General features: G+C 47.2%; 2 protein-coding genes across 8 annotated transcripts; both read left to right on the top strand.

Annotated features, from left to right (window-relative positions):
• Positions 1–1,044: 1,044 nt before the first annotated feature.
• LOC123086577 (filament-like plant protein 3) lies at positions 1,045–7,433 on the top strand. 5 transcript variants are annotated; one of them, XM_044508340.1, is made up of 7 exons: positions 1,585–1,914; positions 2,410–2,605; positions 2,750–2,880; positions 4,051–4,151; positions 4,266–4,590; positions 4,835–6,816; positions 6,973–7,433. In XM_044508340.1, exons 4-7 carry the CDS (start codon positions 4,140–4,142, stop codon positions 7,297–7,299), a joined length of 2,646 nt encoding a protein of 881 aa, XP_044364275.1. In that variant the 5' UTR covers positions 1,585–1,914; positions 2,410–2,605; positions 2,750–2,880; positions 4,051–4,139; the 3' UTR covers positions 7,300–7,433. The 5 variants fall into 5 exon arrangements, with proteins under 5 accessions (XP_044364272.1, XP_044364274.1, XP_044364275.1 ...); XM_044508341.1 differs by lacking the exons at positions 2,410–2,605; positions 2,750–2,880 and adding an exon at positions 2,227–2,366 and having other exon boundaries at positions 1,727–1,812; positions 1,847–1,906; XM_044508337.1 differs by lacking the exons at positions 1,585–1,914; positions 2,750–2,880 and adding an exon at positions 1,045–1,307.
• A 1,435-nt stretch (positions 7,434–8,868) lies between these two features.
• Positions 8,869–13,686, top strand: LOC123086578 (fatty acid amide hydrolase). 3 transcript variants are annotated; one of them, XM_044508344.1, is made up of 19 exons: positions 8,871–9,043; positions 9,125–9,234; positions 9,343–9,403; positions 9,493–9,668; positions 9,800–9,929; positions 10,712–10,789; positions 11,112–11,372; positions 11,480–11,555; positions 11,642–11,713; positions 11,857–11,899; positions 11,977–12,048; positions 12,154–12,234; positions 12,355–12,461; positions 12,544–12,636; positions 12,733–12,801; positions 12,916–12,980; positions 13,101–13,162; positions 13,253–13,348; positions 13,455–13,686. In XM_044508344.1, exons 1-19 carry the CDS (start codon positions 8,944–8,946, stop codon positions 13,518–13,520), a joined length of 1,818 nt encoding a protein of 605 aa, XP_044364279.1. In that variant the 5' UTR covers positions 8,871–8,943; the 3' UTR covers positions 13,521–13,686. The 3 variants fall into 3 exon arrangements, with proteins under 3 accessions (XP_044364278.1, XP_044364277.1, XP_044364279.1); XM_044508342.1 differs by having other exon boundaries at positions 8,870–9,234; XM_044508343.1 differs by lacking the exon at positions 10,712–10,789 and having other exon boundaries at positions 8,869–9,234.
• The last annotated feature ends 1,425 nt before the right edge of the window (positions 13,687–15,111 follow it).

Raw genomic sequence — 15,111 nt, forward strand, 5'->3', positions numbered from 1 at the left:
GGGGCGGCGGCTAGGGTTTCCCCCGAGGACGCTCGCGGGAGCGGCTCGGGGGCCAGGGATGCGTGCTGCTTCTGAAATGCATCACTTTTTTTTACAGTTACTTGTGTGGGAATCAATCTATGTTTGGATGGTTAGGAGGCAGTGGTATTCTCAGCCCGTCATGTTTGAAGTATGCTTGCATTATTTCTGAATTTATTTTAGACTTTCGACAATGTTCGTTCAGCGAGAGGAGACGTTTTCGTCGACTGTGAGGCGAGTGCTCGTAGGTGTAGGATGTGTATTCATAGGGCGAGTGTATGCTCGTGTATGTGACTATGTGAGCGACTTTGATTGTAGTGTGTAAAGAAAAACTTACTCCTTGTGTACAGTAGTAGTACATGCTTCACGGTGTACTCCACTACAAATACAAGGGGTATCATGGGCCCCGATGCAGCACCGCACCGCACGAAGCGAAACCCTCCCGTGTGGGACTCGGCTCCCCTGACGTACTGCAGGGCGCAGTTGGGTCACTGACAGGTGGGCCAACTTGCTTTCAGGCCCACATGTCAGTGGCCCAACTGCGCGCTGCAGTACGTCAGAGGAGCCTCATCCTCCCGTGTGGAGGCCACGGTATTGGAAGAGACAAAAACAAAAATAACCAAACCTAAACCCTCCGGTGCACGAAGCTCAACAAGCTAGAAAAAGAAAAAGAGTAGGGAAAAAATTCATGTACTACAAGCAGCACATCACAGCACTCCAACAAGGCTACAAAGTCTACTCTGCTACAGTAACAGTCTCTGGTCAAATGTCAGGAAGTACGTACGGCTGCATTTGCAGCGGTACAGACAGCAGTACAGGTGTACAGGTAGTACTGCCAGTAGGAGCAGCAGCATTTTTTTTACCCGTTTAAACCTGGAAAAAGGAAAAGCGTTTCTGCAGTGTGTCAAGTAGTACTAGTAGGATAACAATAATAAGTTGATAGAAGAAGAGTAAGAGGAATAGTATCTCAGTCTTGAGCCTTGAAGTCCATCACTCTCTCGTGCAGGCATAGGGAAGAGAGCCAGAGAGGAGAAGATAGGCAAGCAAGGAGAGGAGTGGCTTGAGCTGCCTGGGCGGGAAAGGAAACTGGGGAGGAGGAGGAGGAGGCCCAGTGCGCATGCTGGTGAACTGGTGAGAGAAAAGGGGAAAGGAAAAAAAGGAAAAGGAGCAGATTTCTGTATCCTATCGCCGATTCCCACGCGCCCGGCTCTCTCCCTCCCACGCTCCCACGCGAGCCCGCCGCTTTTCTTCCTTCCCTCCTTCCACATTGCGACGCCGCCGCGGCCCCGGTACAGTCCCCTTCTTCTCTTCCTCCTCCCCCCTCGCCGCGTTGATCTGCGCCGGCGTCCGTCCGGCCGGTTGGTTGGGCAATGCGATTCCCGTTCCCGCTCTCCTTCTTTCGCCGGGCCTAGTCCGCCAAAATTCGTTTTTGGAGGGGAGGGGAGGGGGGCGGGGTGGGGGAACGAGGGACCGACGGTGGGGGAGCGAGTTCACAGTTCACACGGTTCATGTGAGTGAGTGATGGCTTGCCCTTCTCCGCCACGCCGAGGGTTTAATTGCGCCCGCAGGCAGGCGTTAATGCTGCCCCGATTTCGTTTCCGTTCCGTCCCCTTCCCTCTTTCTTCCAATGGCGTCTCGCTCTTCTTGATTGAGTTCTTCTCTTTCTTCCATTCATTTCCCGTGTGGGCCTGCCTGGGAAAGGGGAGAGATGTTCTCCTGCTCCTTCCTCCTGGCACTCTTCGGCGGGGTTCTGCAGATTCTACTCTGCGTCCTGCCGCCGGTCTGGGATTTCGAGCAGATTCTCTATGAGATTTAGGTGTTGTGTAAGGCGAGGGAGGGTTTTTTCCGTGCTGCAATCGACTTCTCCTGGATTTGGTTTCTTGGTTGGATTTTGAGGTAAAATCTTGGCCGTCTCCTTAGGGTTTTCGGTTGATGCGAGGTGGTAGGATTTTGGGGTTTTACAGCGGATTTCTAGACAAGTTTCGACTGGAAAAGCCGCAAAAAAGTAGTGTTCTGTTATAGATTTGGATTTCTATGCAGAGAGGCCGGGGGTGATCCTCCTTTTCTAACAAAGGATTTGGAGGATAGTGGCAATGTAGTTTTCTGCAGTGAACATATTCGCCTGTGACATCTCTCAGTTTCTGGGATCCGACTCATTATTTGATTTGATTTCGTATCTTGCTAACAATTTGTTGCCAAGAATTTGGTATTTGCGGTTGAAAGTCAGGTGTTATTTTGCTATAAGCGGGTTGCTTTAAAGATTTTGCTATTCCCATCCTTCAACAAATTCTGTTCTTACTCAAGAGGGATTATTTTTAGTGCCTGGTACGCTGGTAATCTGCAAGGAGGTGTGTACTAAAGGGCATTTCTCTCCATTCCTTTCTGTTTCAGTGTTGGTACCTGAACCCTGCCTTTGGTGGTCTCCAATAATCCAAGGGAACGACTGTGGATGCTTTGATGGTGTGGTGGGTGTGAGATGGATTGCCGGAATCCGCTCTGGAGGCGCAAATCGTCGGAGAGGAGCCCTGGGGAAAGTGAGATCTTCAGTTTGGTGTCATCACATTCTGACCGTTAATCCCGTGGCCAGGTTCTGCTCCATATGTTAATTTTGTTGTTTAGATGGGATTGCATGTCTTATATCTTGTTTGCTTGAGTTTTTTCGATTTCAAATACAGCGAAACATGTACAGTAGAGGGAAACATCATGGTGATAGTTCAGGTGTTACTTTCAGATTTCGGAAAGCAACTTTGGGACTTCTAGTGAAAACAAAGCAATGTGTTACTATTGGCATCTCAAGCAATGTGTCATTTGCAGTCTTGGACAGATTTGTCGAACATTCAGCTTCACTTCAACCTGTTTCTGGTGGGACATAATCAGACCTTACTATACTGTTTGATGAAAACATTCTCACAAACCAGACTTACAAGTTTCATGCTAAATTGCTAATAAGTAGGAGTACTAACAATGTCTTGTTAGATGTTACTACATAGCAAGACACTGCAGTAGCTGGACTGTGTTTGAGTGCTCATGTTTATGTGATTTTAGAAGGTTGCAATGTATTTGTCTTCTGAACCATGGTTACACTAGTAAATGGTGCATCTAGTAGAGAGTGGTAATTCTAGGAATTTTCTCTTAGTCATACGTTTTTCCTAATTAGAGCAAAAACGGATCGTGGGTTGAGCTTTTTTCAATACTTGTCTTAGTTTTACATGGGTTTGGTATGAGATAGATTAGTTACCATGTACAGTATGTTATCTTGAAATTATGAGATCAATGGCCATCATAGCCATGGTGTTGTTATCTTGAGATTATCAATGATTACTATCTGCTTCCTCTATCTCATTTCTAATAGTAGAGGGAAATGACCATCATAGCCATGGTGTTATTATCTTGATATTATAAGATACTTCCTCCGTCCCAAAATAAATAAGTGTCTTATTTTGGGACGGAGGGGTAGATTAGTTACAATGTATGTTTAGCCATAAATGATGAAGAGATTAATGTGGGCAAAAGAGAAAAAGGGTTATCAATTCTACATGCGCGTGTCATATTCTTTTAGAAGATTGCAAAAACTGTAGGCCTTCTATTTTTAAATGGGGGAAGGGAGTATCTTTAAGCTGTCATGCAATATCTGATTTTGATTACTGTATCAGGCAGTGATACTTTTTACGAAAGTTTATCATAGAACTGACAGAAATTAATATAACCAATCATATACTTTTCATTTTCGAAGTTTTTGTTTCCTATATTTTGGTCCTAGATAGTTAGAATCCTCAATACATTTTTAGAAAAAAAGGAAAACATCTCCAATATATACAGGAACAAAGTTGTGTTACGCTTGAATACTGAGGTCACAATTAAACTTGTCAAAATTGTATGTTTTAGTTGAAACGTTTGCATGACTATATCAGTGACTTATGCCGTGCTGAATGAATTCCATACTGCTTTTTTCATGATGGAGCTGAATGTGTAGATTTTGCTTCAGATTCATTTATTATCTTAGTTTTAAGATAATTGCTGGTTATGTAACAGGCCTCAAGCTTGATTTCCACTACGTTGGTTTAGAAGATTACTATTGCCTAGCTCAACTTCTCAAAAAGAGGAGCTGGGAGCTGGGAGGAATGACTCATCTGGTACAGTGATTAGATGATGCCTTGAGGCTTTTGTAGACTATTCGTAAATTTGAATTTCTTTGGCAAATGCTTTGCAGAAAACATTCTCAGTTTGTTCACTTTTGGCAAATACAGGATACCAAACCTATCTCCATTGGTGGTTCCCCAAATCATAGCCAATCACCTGAAGCTTCCTCGAGAATTAGAGACGGTGAAACCCATGAAACTGAAGCAGGAAAATCATTGAATGAGAAGCTAACATGGGCAAATGGGCCAAATGATTCTTCCCCGCAGCATGGTCAACTACCACCGCAGGAGGTCCTTACAAATGTAGGAGATGCTGATATGAAGGATTCTGTGAAAAGTTTAAGTGAGAAGCTTTCTGCTGCTCTTTTGACTATCAGTGCTAAAGAGGACTTGGTGAAGCAGCATGCAAAAGTTGCAGAAGATGCTGTTGCAGGTATTGTTTTTTTCATGTTAGATTGCATGCATTCATGCTAGTCAGTAGTTTCCTCTCTTTATTAAGAATCACTGTTGCATCTGCTGAAATTAAGAAAGAGTAAACTCATAGATGATTTTTACTTTTGCATGCTCTTTGAGCAAATTTAGAATGGTATGAACAAGAAATCTATTTATTACATTGTAGTAACCAGAAATTTAGAATGCGTAGTAGTAGTTAACTCATACTTGTGATTTATTTGTAGGTTGGGAGCATGCTGAAGCTGAAGTTAGTAACCTGAAGCGGCTACTTGATGCTTCATCTCTGAAGAATGCCTCTCTGGAGGATCAAGTCAGCCACTTGGATGGTGCTCTCAAGGAATGCGTCAGGCAGCTTCGCCAGGCACGAGAAGAACAGGAGGAGAAAATCCGTGATGCAGTTGCTAAGAAGTCCCAGGAATTGGAGTCTGAGATGTCTGAGCTCCAGAACAATATCGTGGACCTGAAGCAGCAGCTTGAAGCCTCTGATCTGCGGGAAAAACTTCAGGTAGCAGAGAAAGAATGCAAGGATCTCAAGATCGAGTTGCTCACGCTATCCAAGGAATTGAAGATGCTTGCACTGGAAAGAGACTTGAGCAGCCAAGCAGCAGAGACAGCGAGCAAACAACACTTGGAAAGTGTGAAGAAAATTACAAGAGTCGAGGCAGAATGCCGTAGGTTGCGCCATGTGACACGTAGAACCTCCCTAGCCAATGATTCTTCTAGGCCTGTTCCAAACAATGCTTGCATGGAATCTCTGACTGACAGCCAGTCTGATAGTGGGGAGCATATGCTAGCTATTGACAGCGAAGTAAAAAATTCTGATCTGTGGGCCTCAGCTCTTATAGCAGAACTCGATCAGTTCAAAAACGGCAACGAGGGCACAAGAGATCTTGTAAATAATCCTGTTGAAATTGGCCTAATGGATGACTTTCTTGAGATGGAAAAGCTGGCCGCATTGCCTGAAGCGGATCACACGAGCTCTAGCTTTGGAACAGAAACTGATTCTGACCGGGCTGTGACCAGAGATATCTCAAGAGGCGAAACTGAAGCCCTACAGCACCAGGTTATGGATCTGCAAGCAAAGGTTGAAAAGATCGAACATGAGAAAAAAGAGCTTGAAATGGCCCTTGCGGAGGCTAGAAATCAGCTTGACACGTCATGTGACACTCTCATGGCAGCTGACAGCAAGCTTGTTGACCTGCAGATGCAGTTAAACTTGGCAAACGAGTCCAAAGATGCTGCTTTAGGACAAGCTGACCGGTTAGATGGTGAGAGGAAGTCATTGGCATTGCAGTTGGAATCAAAGTCAGCAGAAGTTGAGAAGCTTCAGGCTGTGGTGACTTCATTGGAAGAAAGTGGGGCTAGCAAGGAGTTGGAGTTGGAGTTGCAGTTAGAATCAACTACTGCAGAGGTAGCAAATCTTCGAAAGACGGTGGCATCCTTGGAAGCGAAGATTGATGCAGTGAAAACCCTGTCTGCGCAGCACAAAGCAGATGCAGACATGGCAAAGACAGCTAAAGACACGTTAGAGACACAACTGCGATCTGCACACACAGAAATTGGGCAGCTAAGAGGAATTATCGAAACACTGGAGAGTGAGGTGCAGAAGGGAAAGATGTGTCACAAAGAGCTTGAGGCACAAATAGAGGCTATGAAGACTGAATCAGAGAGAACATTTTTGGTGGAGTCCACCAAAGAATCACTAGAGGCTCAGCTCCTGGTAGCAAACTCAGAAATCGCAAAGCTGCATGTAACGGTCAATGCACTGGAGTCTGATGCGGCAAAGGAGAGGGAATATTCTTCGGAGGTCAATATGCAATTGGAGGCAGTTGAGGGCATCAGAAAGGTTTTGGGGTCTGAGCTTGAGTCTGCGCACCAGGAGACCATGAAGCTCCAAGAGAAGGTGTTGTCACTGGAAGTGAGACTTAAAGAGCAGAGTGTGTTGCTGGTAGAATTCACTGCCAAGGCAGAGGATGCAGTGTCTGCGAGGAAGGCAATGGGGAGTCAACTTGAAGAGGCAAATCTGGAACTCGCGAAACTGACAAACAGGGTGAGCTTGCTACAAGGGAAGATTGAGCAGGAGAAGCTGCTCTCAGAAGAGTATGAAGCAAAATGCCGCAAATTGGAGGCTCAGCTGTCAAGGGACAGTCGCGAGGCAAAGCTTTGGCGACTCGCCAACACAAATGGAGACCTGAAGTTCAAGCAGGTAAACCTTTTAGAAGTTGACAACATTGGGCTAAAATAACATGGGTGGTACCTGCTATTAGCCTAGGTTCTAAGCACCCCTCTCAAGGCATATGGTCTAATCACTCCTGAAACTTGAGAAATCCCTGTATAACAATCATCATCATCTTCATCGCAGGAGAAGGAGGTCGCCAGTGCTGCAGGGAAGCTCGCGGAGTGCCAGAGGACGATCGCCAACCTCGGGCTTCAGCTGAAATCTCTGACGAACCTTGACAGTGTGATGACCGAGCCTGGCAAGCTGGAATCCAAGGACACGCTGCTGGACTTCAGAGAAGATGGCACTGAGCCGCTCGCCGATGAATCGTACGGCCTGCATCTCCCAATGAGCAACGGGGGCTGTGCCTCGCCTGTTCCTCGGGCGCAGTCCCCGTCATCGCGGCGCTCGGTGTTCTCGGGTTATCGTCGATCGGTAGCTACAGGGGCAGAGCAAGGGAGTGAGTCGTGATGGAAGGGATTGTGCATAGGCCATAGGGTTATCTAACTGTTCCTGGATGTTGTTGTCAGTTGTTACCTGGTGGTAGATGATCGGTGTGCATTTACTGGAAGTTGATGGTTCGCTTGGATTTGTGCTCTCTGTCATTTTCGGTCCTGTCTGTCACTAGATGATCGGTGTTTCGCTAGATGCAGATGATTAGTGTACTTGCACTAAAATGTTACCTAGGACAATCTCAAAACAAAGACCAAGCAGCAAAACTGCAATTACGGTGTCCTTTTTTAAATATACTTCTTCGCTTTTCACTAATTTGCCACGTGTAAAGTAGCACGCCGGTATTATTAGAGAAAAGTATGTTTTTCAAAATAAAATAAATCGCAGATCAATTGAGTGCTACTCTACACGATAGATCTGTAGTCCTTATTTCAATGTGTGGAACTGCATGAGCATATGATATTGATGGGAGACGGTAGCATGAGATACGTTCCACAAATTTGGATGGCGATCCTGTAAATGTGTGTAGTTATGTAATCATGTAATATATTGGTTTGTGATTTTCATCTCCTCATGTGTTCTCAACCTCGTTTTGTAAAAAGAAACTTATGATTCCTCTGAATGCAGCTGAAAGTTTACACACAGATTAATTTCTTTGCCAAACGTTCTCCGTAGCCATCTTTGGAAGCGACCAGGGATGAGACAACGAGGTTGCTCGTTGCCAAATCCTCACAACTTCTAAGATGATCAACTACAGTTTGTTTTTCTTTGAAAATTAGGGTGACATCCAGCCTCTATCATCATGGCGCACTTCACCGTTTACATTGGGTTCTTCGAAAAGGCGATGACCTCAGCGCCATTGTGACGCACACCACCACCGTTCTTGGGTTTCATTCGATCCAATCGTTGGTTTGATTTTGCCTCTCGTTCTGCTGTTTCTTGGTGTTTGGGTGTTCATTGGTTGCTGCAGATGCACACGCTACTTGCAAAAGTAAGACCACAATTACGGTGCCCTTTTAAAAACTACCTTTTCACTTCTCACCAATGGCCGTGCTTGCCACATTTCACGGCAGAAGATGTCACTTTGCCCATCAATTGGTACAACATAACTTAAAGTCCAAAGTACAGGTATATTTGGTGAGTTAACTACTAATAATGCCAATTAAGCCATGTACGGTACTACTTCCTCCGTTTCGAATTACTTGTCGCAGGTATGGATGTATCTAGATGTATTTTAGTTCTAGATACATCCATTTCTGCGACGAGTAATTTGGAACAGAGGGAGTAGATGATGGCGGCCTGTTTCTACATTATTGACTTGCCTGTGCCTCGACTCTAAAACGGCCAACGCCACAACACCAAGGGCCAGCACATGAATACTACTGTAGTACGAGATTGCTAAATCTCAGTCGATTGAGATTTAGCCAAGTCTCGGTTGATGTTATATTCATGAGATCTTACGTGAAGATTCGTGTAAACTTTTCTTTTTAGTTTTTTTTTCTTTCTTGCATATTATATCACTTGACCTAGACTTGTTAAGTCTCGGTCAACTGAGACCTGGCCACGCTACTACTAGTACTACGAGCCCGTGCTCCCCCAGCCAAGCCAGTCTCTGACGTCCATTCCATCACCGGAACCAGAACGGCACAGCTCTGCTCGTCCATGGGTCTCGTCTGCTCGGCTCCCAAGGTCTACAAGCCGGCGGCCGAGGTCGACCTCGGCCCCGACAGCGACGAGCACTACATCAGTCCCAACGTCAAAGGTTCTTTCTTCCCCGATTTCACGCTCGCATTTTCTACTCCTGCTGAATCTTCTTTGTTTCTTGTCTGTATATGTTCTTCAGCTCCTCGGGTGGCTGGGCTTCCGGTGAAGATGTTCGCGTGGGTGCTGGAGACGCCCGTCCTCGGCTCCGTCGTGCTCTACGTCCTCAAGAAAGACAACCTCGTCAACAAGGTGGAGATCAAATCAAACAACCTTCTTTCTGCTCTTTCTAGTGTCGATTGCCATGTGGAACCGCAGCAGGAACTAGAGCTTAACACTAAATTTGACCTGACGCTGCAGCTCGTCTCCGACGCCGACATCCCGGAGCCGCCATTGTTCACTCCCACTCACACCTGGCAAGGTGGATTCTCATCACCTCCGGTCCGTTCCTGCATAAGTAGTTCTTTTGTCACATTGGGTTTAACTCGGTCATGTCCACTGTTACTGCAGACATCCCTGAGCAGAACGTGAGCCTGGCCAAGCCCGGGTGGTCGCCGGCGGAGCGTGTTGAGGAGGCCGTCGGCTGCCTCCCTGGCCTCGCCGACCCGTCATCGCCGGGCTTCAGGCGCTGGACGATCCGGGATTTCACCAAGGCCTACACTTCAGGAGAGATCACTCCTGTCATGGTAAACGTTTTATCTGCTCCGTGTCGCACTACGTACTGGCAGCCACCACTTGATCACGCGAGCACCGGGCGTGGTTGCAAACACATGATGATTGATCAGCGACGTGTCCGGTGTCCCTGTTGAATTCGCAGGTGGCGAGGAGGTTTCTGGCGGCGGTGGAGGAGTGCTCGGGCCCAGACCTGAACATGGCCCTGTTCATCAGCTACGACCCCGAAGACATCCTCAGGCAGGCCGAGGAGTCCACCCTCAGATACCAGCAAGGTAAACATCAGCTTACCAAAACTTATGCCTCGTTTCTCCGGTCCAATCAATCAATCACCCTCAGACACGTACGCCGCCGGGCCGGGCCGGTGACAGCGAAGCGATCGCCGTGACATTTAAGCAGTAGGGCCGTCGCCGGCCGAATCGAGGATGGCGTGGCAGTGGCAGTGGCACCGCCATTACGGATGGTACGAAGACGATGCCCCGCTGTCTTTGCATTCGCACCTCCTCCGTGGTCCCGCTCAGCTCACTCATCACGGTGTGTATAGTTAGGTGGGTAGCGCAGCAGAGCCAACGGTGGTGTCGCCATTGCGAGAACCTGCCTGAGGTCTCTCAAGAGCAGTGGAGGAACACGTTGCTCCTCGAGTTGTTGCAGATTCAGCAAGTCTCGAAGCTGGCAGGAAATTCAGGCGTTCACGGGGAAAAACCCAGCCCAATGCCCATGCATGAATGGCCGATCTGGAGATGCTGGTGCGTACGCGTCCATGGTCCTGAATCCCACGGAGGTGAAAGCAGTCGGCACTGATCTGTGCTAGAATTCATGGCGCATTCCGGCAGTGATGCGTATTCATTGCTCTCAATTTTTGTTGTTGGCATGACTGTGTATGATTATTATATGCGTAAAATGAAGAGAAAAATGCTACTAGTTCCCTCCGTTTCAAAATAGATGACTCAACTTTGTACTAACTTTAAAGTTGGGTCATTTATTTTGGAACGGAGGGAGTATATGCGTGCGCCATTTCAAAACGGAGGAAGTACGTCTGATGCGCTGTGCATTGCAGGGGCGCCTCTGTCTGCCATGGATGGGGTGCTGGTGGCAGTCAAGGACGAGATCGATTGCCTGCCCCACCAAACAACCGGTAAAAATACAGTAAAACGCAAGATTTTTGTTTTTTAGCTGAACATACGCTGGTACTGTGTTGCACTTGCACAGAGGAGCGTTAGGTTGCGTGCATGCACGCACTCGTCAACTCACCCAATAGTCATGTTTGATGCGAAGATATGAATGGTGGATCGCTTGCACCTGGCTCTCTTCTTATCGACTTAAATGAGTCAACATACACACAAAAATGTGCCCATATACATCCGAGTCAGAAAAAGTTAGTAGAACATCTTGTAACAGTGAAAGGAGGGAGTAGGTTTTCAAATATGTCTATGTTTCACAAATACTCGTGCATGCAGGAGGCACGAGTTGGCTGGGAAAGATGAGGCCGTGCGTGGCGGACGCGGCGTGCGTGGCGCAGCTGCGGGCCTGCGGCGCCGTCCTGGCCGGCAAGACCAACATGCACGAGCTCGGCGCCGGCACCAGCGGCATCAACCCGCACCACGGCTCCACCAGGAACCCCTACCACACCGCCAGGGTGTCGGGCGGCTCGTCCAGCGGCTCCGCGGCCGCCGTCTGCGCCGGCCTCTGCCCCGTCGCCCTCGGCGCCGACGGAGGCGGTGCGTGTGCTCTCTCTCTAGTGCTTTCAACAACTTGCAGTTAGTTATCTGCCCGCAATGCTACCTGAATCCCACCGTGCCTGTGATGCTTGCTCCATTATTTACAGGATCCGTTCGCATGCCCGCGGCGCTCTGCGGCGTCGTCGGCTTCAAGCCCACCGCAGGCCGGCTCTCCAACTCGGGGTGCCGTAGCTAACACATGGCCTAGCTGCTTTCATATGCACGCACTTGACTTGTGTAGTGACGAGTGCGCTGCTCTTTTAACTCAGGCTTCTCCCGTTGAACTGGACGGTGGGGGTGCCGGGGATCTTGGCGGCGACGGTCGAGGACGCACTTGTCGCGTCAGTGCCTCCACGCTTCTCTCTTGCATAAACTAGCTAGCACTTTCGTTATTACTTTTTGAACATCAACCAAATGGATGTTCCTGCTGTATCTATCTGCACTCTGCTCATCTTACCATGCATGTGACTGACTGATCTTTCAGCTACGCGGCCATGGTTGATCAGTCTGGACCAGCTCACTCCCAGGTAATTTTGTTACTTTTGCTGGATGCATGAGAGGTATTCAGCTAAATTTGCAGGCTTAAATATCCGTTTATTTGCAGCCCCAGCTGAATCTGCCATTGCTGACGTCCACCCATTCCATGCCTAACATCAGGCTAGCAAGATACGGAAAGGTGAGCTAGCGTCTCTGTCTTCAGATACAAACCGATTCAAGCCTCATGATGAACACAGGATAGTAGGAGTAGTAATAAGTGTAATAACTGGCATTTTGAACGCAGTGGTTCGACGACAGCTCCGAGGACATCCGGGGCTGCTGCGACAAGGCTCTGCAGATCCTGCGCGCGCACTACGGGTGGGAGGTATAGTACGAATTAAAGAGTTTCTGACTGGAAATGAAAACAAGGATTTGACCCATTTCTCTGAAACATCACTCCACATTTCTCTGAAACAATGACATTTTTCGTGGATGGCACCGCAAGACCGTGGACGTGACGGTGCCTGAGGTGGAGGAGATGCGTCTGGCGCACTACGTGACCATGGGCTCCGAGTGCTCCGCTTCCCTCGCCACCAAATACCTCGACAAACTGTGAGTTTTGAGTTAGTTTCTTTCCATATACTGTAGTACTCTACTTTGAATCTGAAGGATTTGTGCGTGTGTGCGAACGAAGGGACAAGTCCGAGATCGGGTGGGACGTGAGGATCGCGCTGAGCGCCTACGGCTCCTTCAGCAGCAGGGCTTACCTCAACGCGCAGCGGATTCGGTCAGTCTGATTCAGACCACGTTTTTGTTCTGTTTTCTACTAGTAGATCTTTTTTCTGAATGGATGGTATGATCTTGAGAGCTGCGTGCTTCACAGAAACCGTCAGATGTACTTCCACAACAAGATCTTCGAGACGGCCGACGCCATCGTTACACCCATGACTGGGTACGTGCGTGGGGAGTGTTTTCATCTGCCTGTCAAGCTAGCTGTTCACGTCATCCATCATTATTTCTTGGTGGCATTCTTTCTTACCACCACCGCATTTTCCTGTGGGTGCAGCGTGACCGCGTACGCGCTGCAGGACGACGCGCTGCGCACCGGAGAACTCGATTACATAAACGCAGGTACGACCGTCCTCCACGTTTCCAGTGAAACTCGTGTGTCTCAAAGCTGCAGCAAATCCAGTGGGCAGCTGCAACAATGTTTACGCTAACTCGTGGTCTTGTTGTTGCACCCAAAACCAGCCGCGATCTCGAGGTACTCCATCGCAGGGAACTTCCTCGGCTTGCCGGCCATCACCGTCACGGTGCGCATCCATCCACTCAGCTTTCCAGGGTGCTTCGTGTACCTCGCGCAAGAAACAATCTGACACGATTTTTCTTGGAAAAATCTCCAGGTCGGGTACGACAGGGGAGGCCTCCCCGTCGGCCTCCAGTTCATCGGCCGGCCGTGGGCGGAGGCGACGCTGCTGCATTTAGCCTACGCCATGCAGGTCAGTCTCACCACATGCATCTCCTCACGACCTCACGGCCATCTCTTCAGGGCTAGTACCTTTTTTCTTCCTCTCTCAGCAGTGGTGGATGTGGTTGTTTGTGCAGGAAGCGTGCTCTAAGAGCTGCAGGAAACCCATGGTGTCCTTTGATCTCCTCAGCAAGAAAGAGTAGCTTCTGTTAGTCATACGACTTACGATGTGTGCGGCGAGAGAAGACCATTGATTTGGATGCGAATAGCTATGAACATTAAGTTTGTATAAGCTTGAGATACATTGTAGAATATCTGCGTACAGCAGCCGTATGATACACTAATGCAGTGGTACTTTTTTTTTTGAAACACGGTACAGATGCCGACGTTCTCACACACAATATTACTCATGCCTATATAAACATGCACACCATGAGATTGGATTTGCATGTCTTGATATTGACGAAGTCATCATAGATGTCTTGTTGTCGTCGAGCACACTTACCTCTGAAGAATAAAACTGCTATAAGTTAAGTTGAATATGCCCATGTTGGAAATATCATCACCTTTTCCATTCGACTAATCCACGAGTTAACAATAAGCATGACAATACGGTATACAATCCATACTGATACCTAAGCATGTGAGCGCGTACAGTACATAGAACCGAAACATCTATGAACAACATATATATTGCTAGCACCTGAACGAGCAAATAGGGGGTGAACGAATCATACCCTTTGGTTGGCAAGGCCAACGCGGCGGCGGCGGCGGCCTCGACGGCATTCGTAGGATTTCCCCCGGAGAGGAAGTGTGAAGCAATATAATAGCGGGTAGTATTCCTCAGTAGATAAGCAAGGTTATCGAACCAATGCAAGACTCACGCAAACGGCCAGTCAACAATACCTACAAACACAAGAGCAAATACTTGCACCCAACACGGGCAAAAGGGTTGTCCATCCCCTTGTACTCGTTAATTGCAAGGATTAAATCTGGTAATAGGTGATAAATGAATTGCAAAGTAAAATAAAGGAAAGAAAATTGCAGCGAGGTATTTTTGGTTTTTGTAATATGATTAAAATAGACCCTAGAGCCATAGTTTTCACTAGAGGCATCTCTCTCATAAAAATAGCATACAATGGGTAGACAAATTACTATTGGAAAATTGATAGAAAATCGCATGATGTTATTCATGGCAATAATCATGTATATAGGCATTACGTCCATGACAAGTAGACCAACTCTTGCATGTATATACTACTATTACTCCACTTCAGAGCGCTTCTATGCTTGCCTGTCTATGTTTTAATTCGTAACAAATAGAGTTAATGCATGAAGTATGATGACATATTGTAGACAGAATAAAACCAAGCAATATGATTAAACCCCGTCGTTTTACCCTTAGTAGCAACAATACAAATACGTGCCTCTCTACCCCTGCTGTCACTGGGTGAGGACATCGCAAGATTGGAACCACTACAAAGCACCTCTTCCGCTGAAGATAAATCAATCTAGTTGGCCAAACCAAACGGATAGATCGGAGAGAAATACAAAGTTATAATAATCATGCATAATAAGTTCAGAAAAGACTCAATTGTTTTTAGTGAATAATCTGATCAAGAACCCACAATTCATCGGATCCGGACATACACACCGGAAAAGAAGATTACGTCAAATAGAACTCCGTAGAAAACATTGCACTGAACATCAAAGAGAGAGAGAGAGAGTTGATACGTCTCCAACGTATCTATAATCTTTTATTGTTCCGTGCTATTATATTATCTATTTTGGATG

This window comes from Triticum aestivum, chromosome 4A (assembly GCF_018294505.1).
Source record: "Triticum aestivum cultivar Chinese Spring chromosome 4A, IWGSC CS RefSeq v2.1, whole genome shotgun sequence".
NCBI lineage: Eukaryota > Viridiplantae > Streptophyta > Magnoliopsida > Poales > Poaceae > Triticum > Triticum aestivum.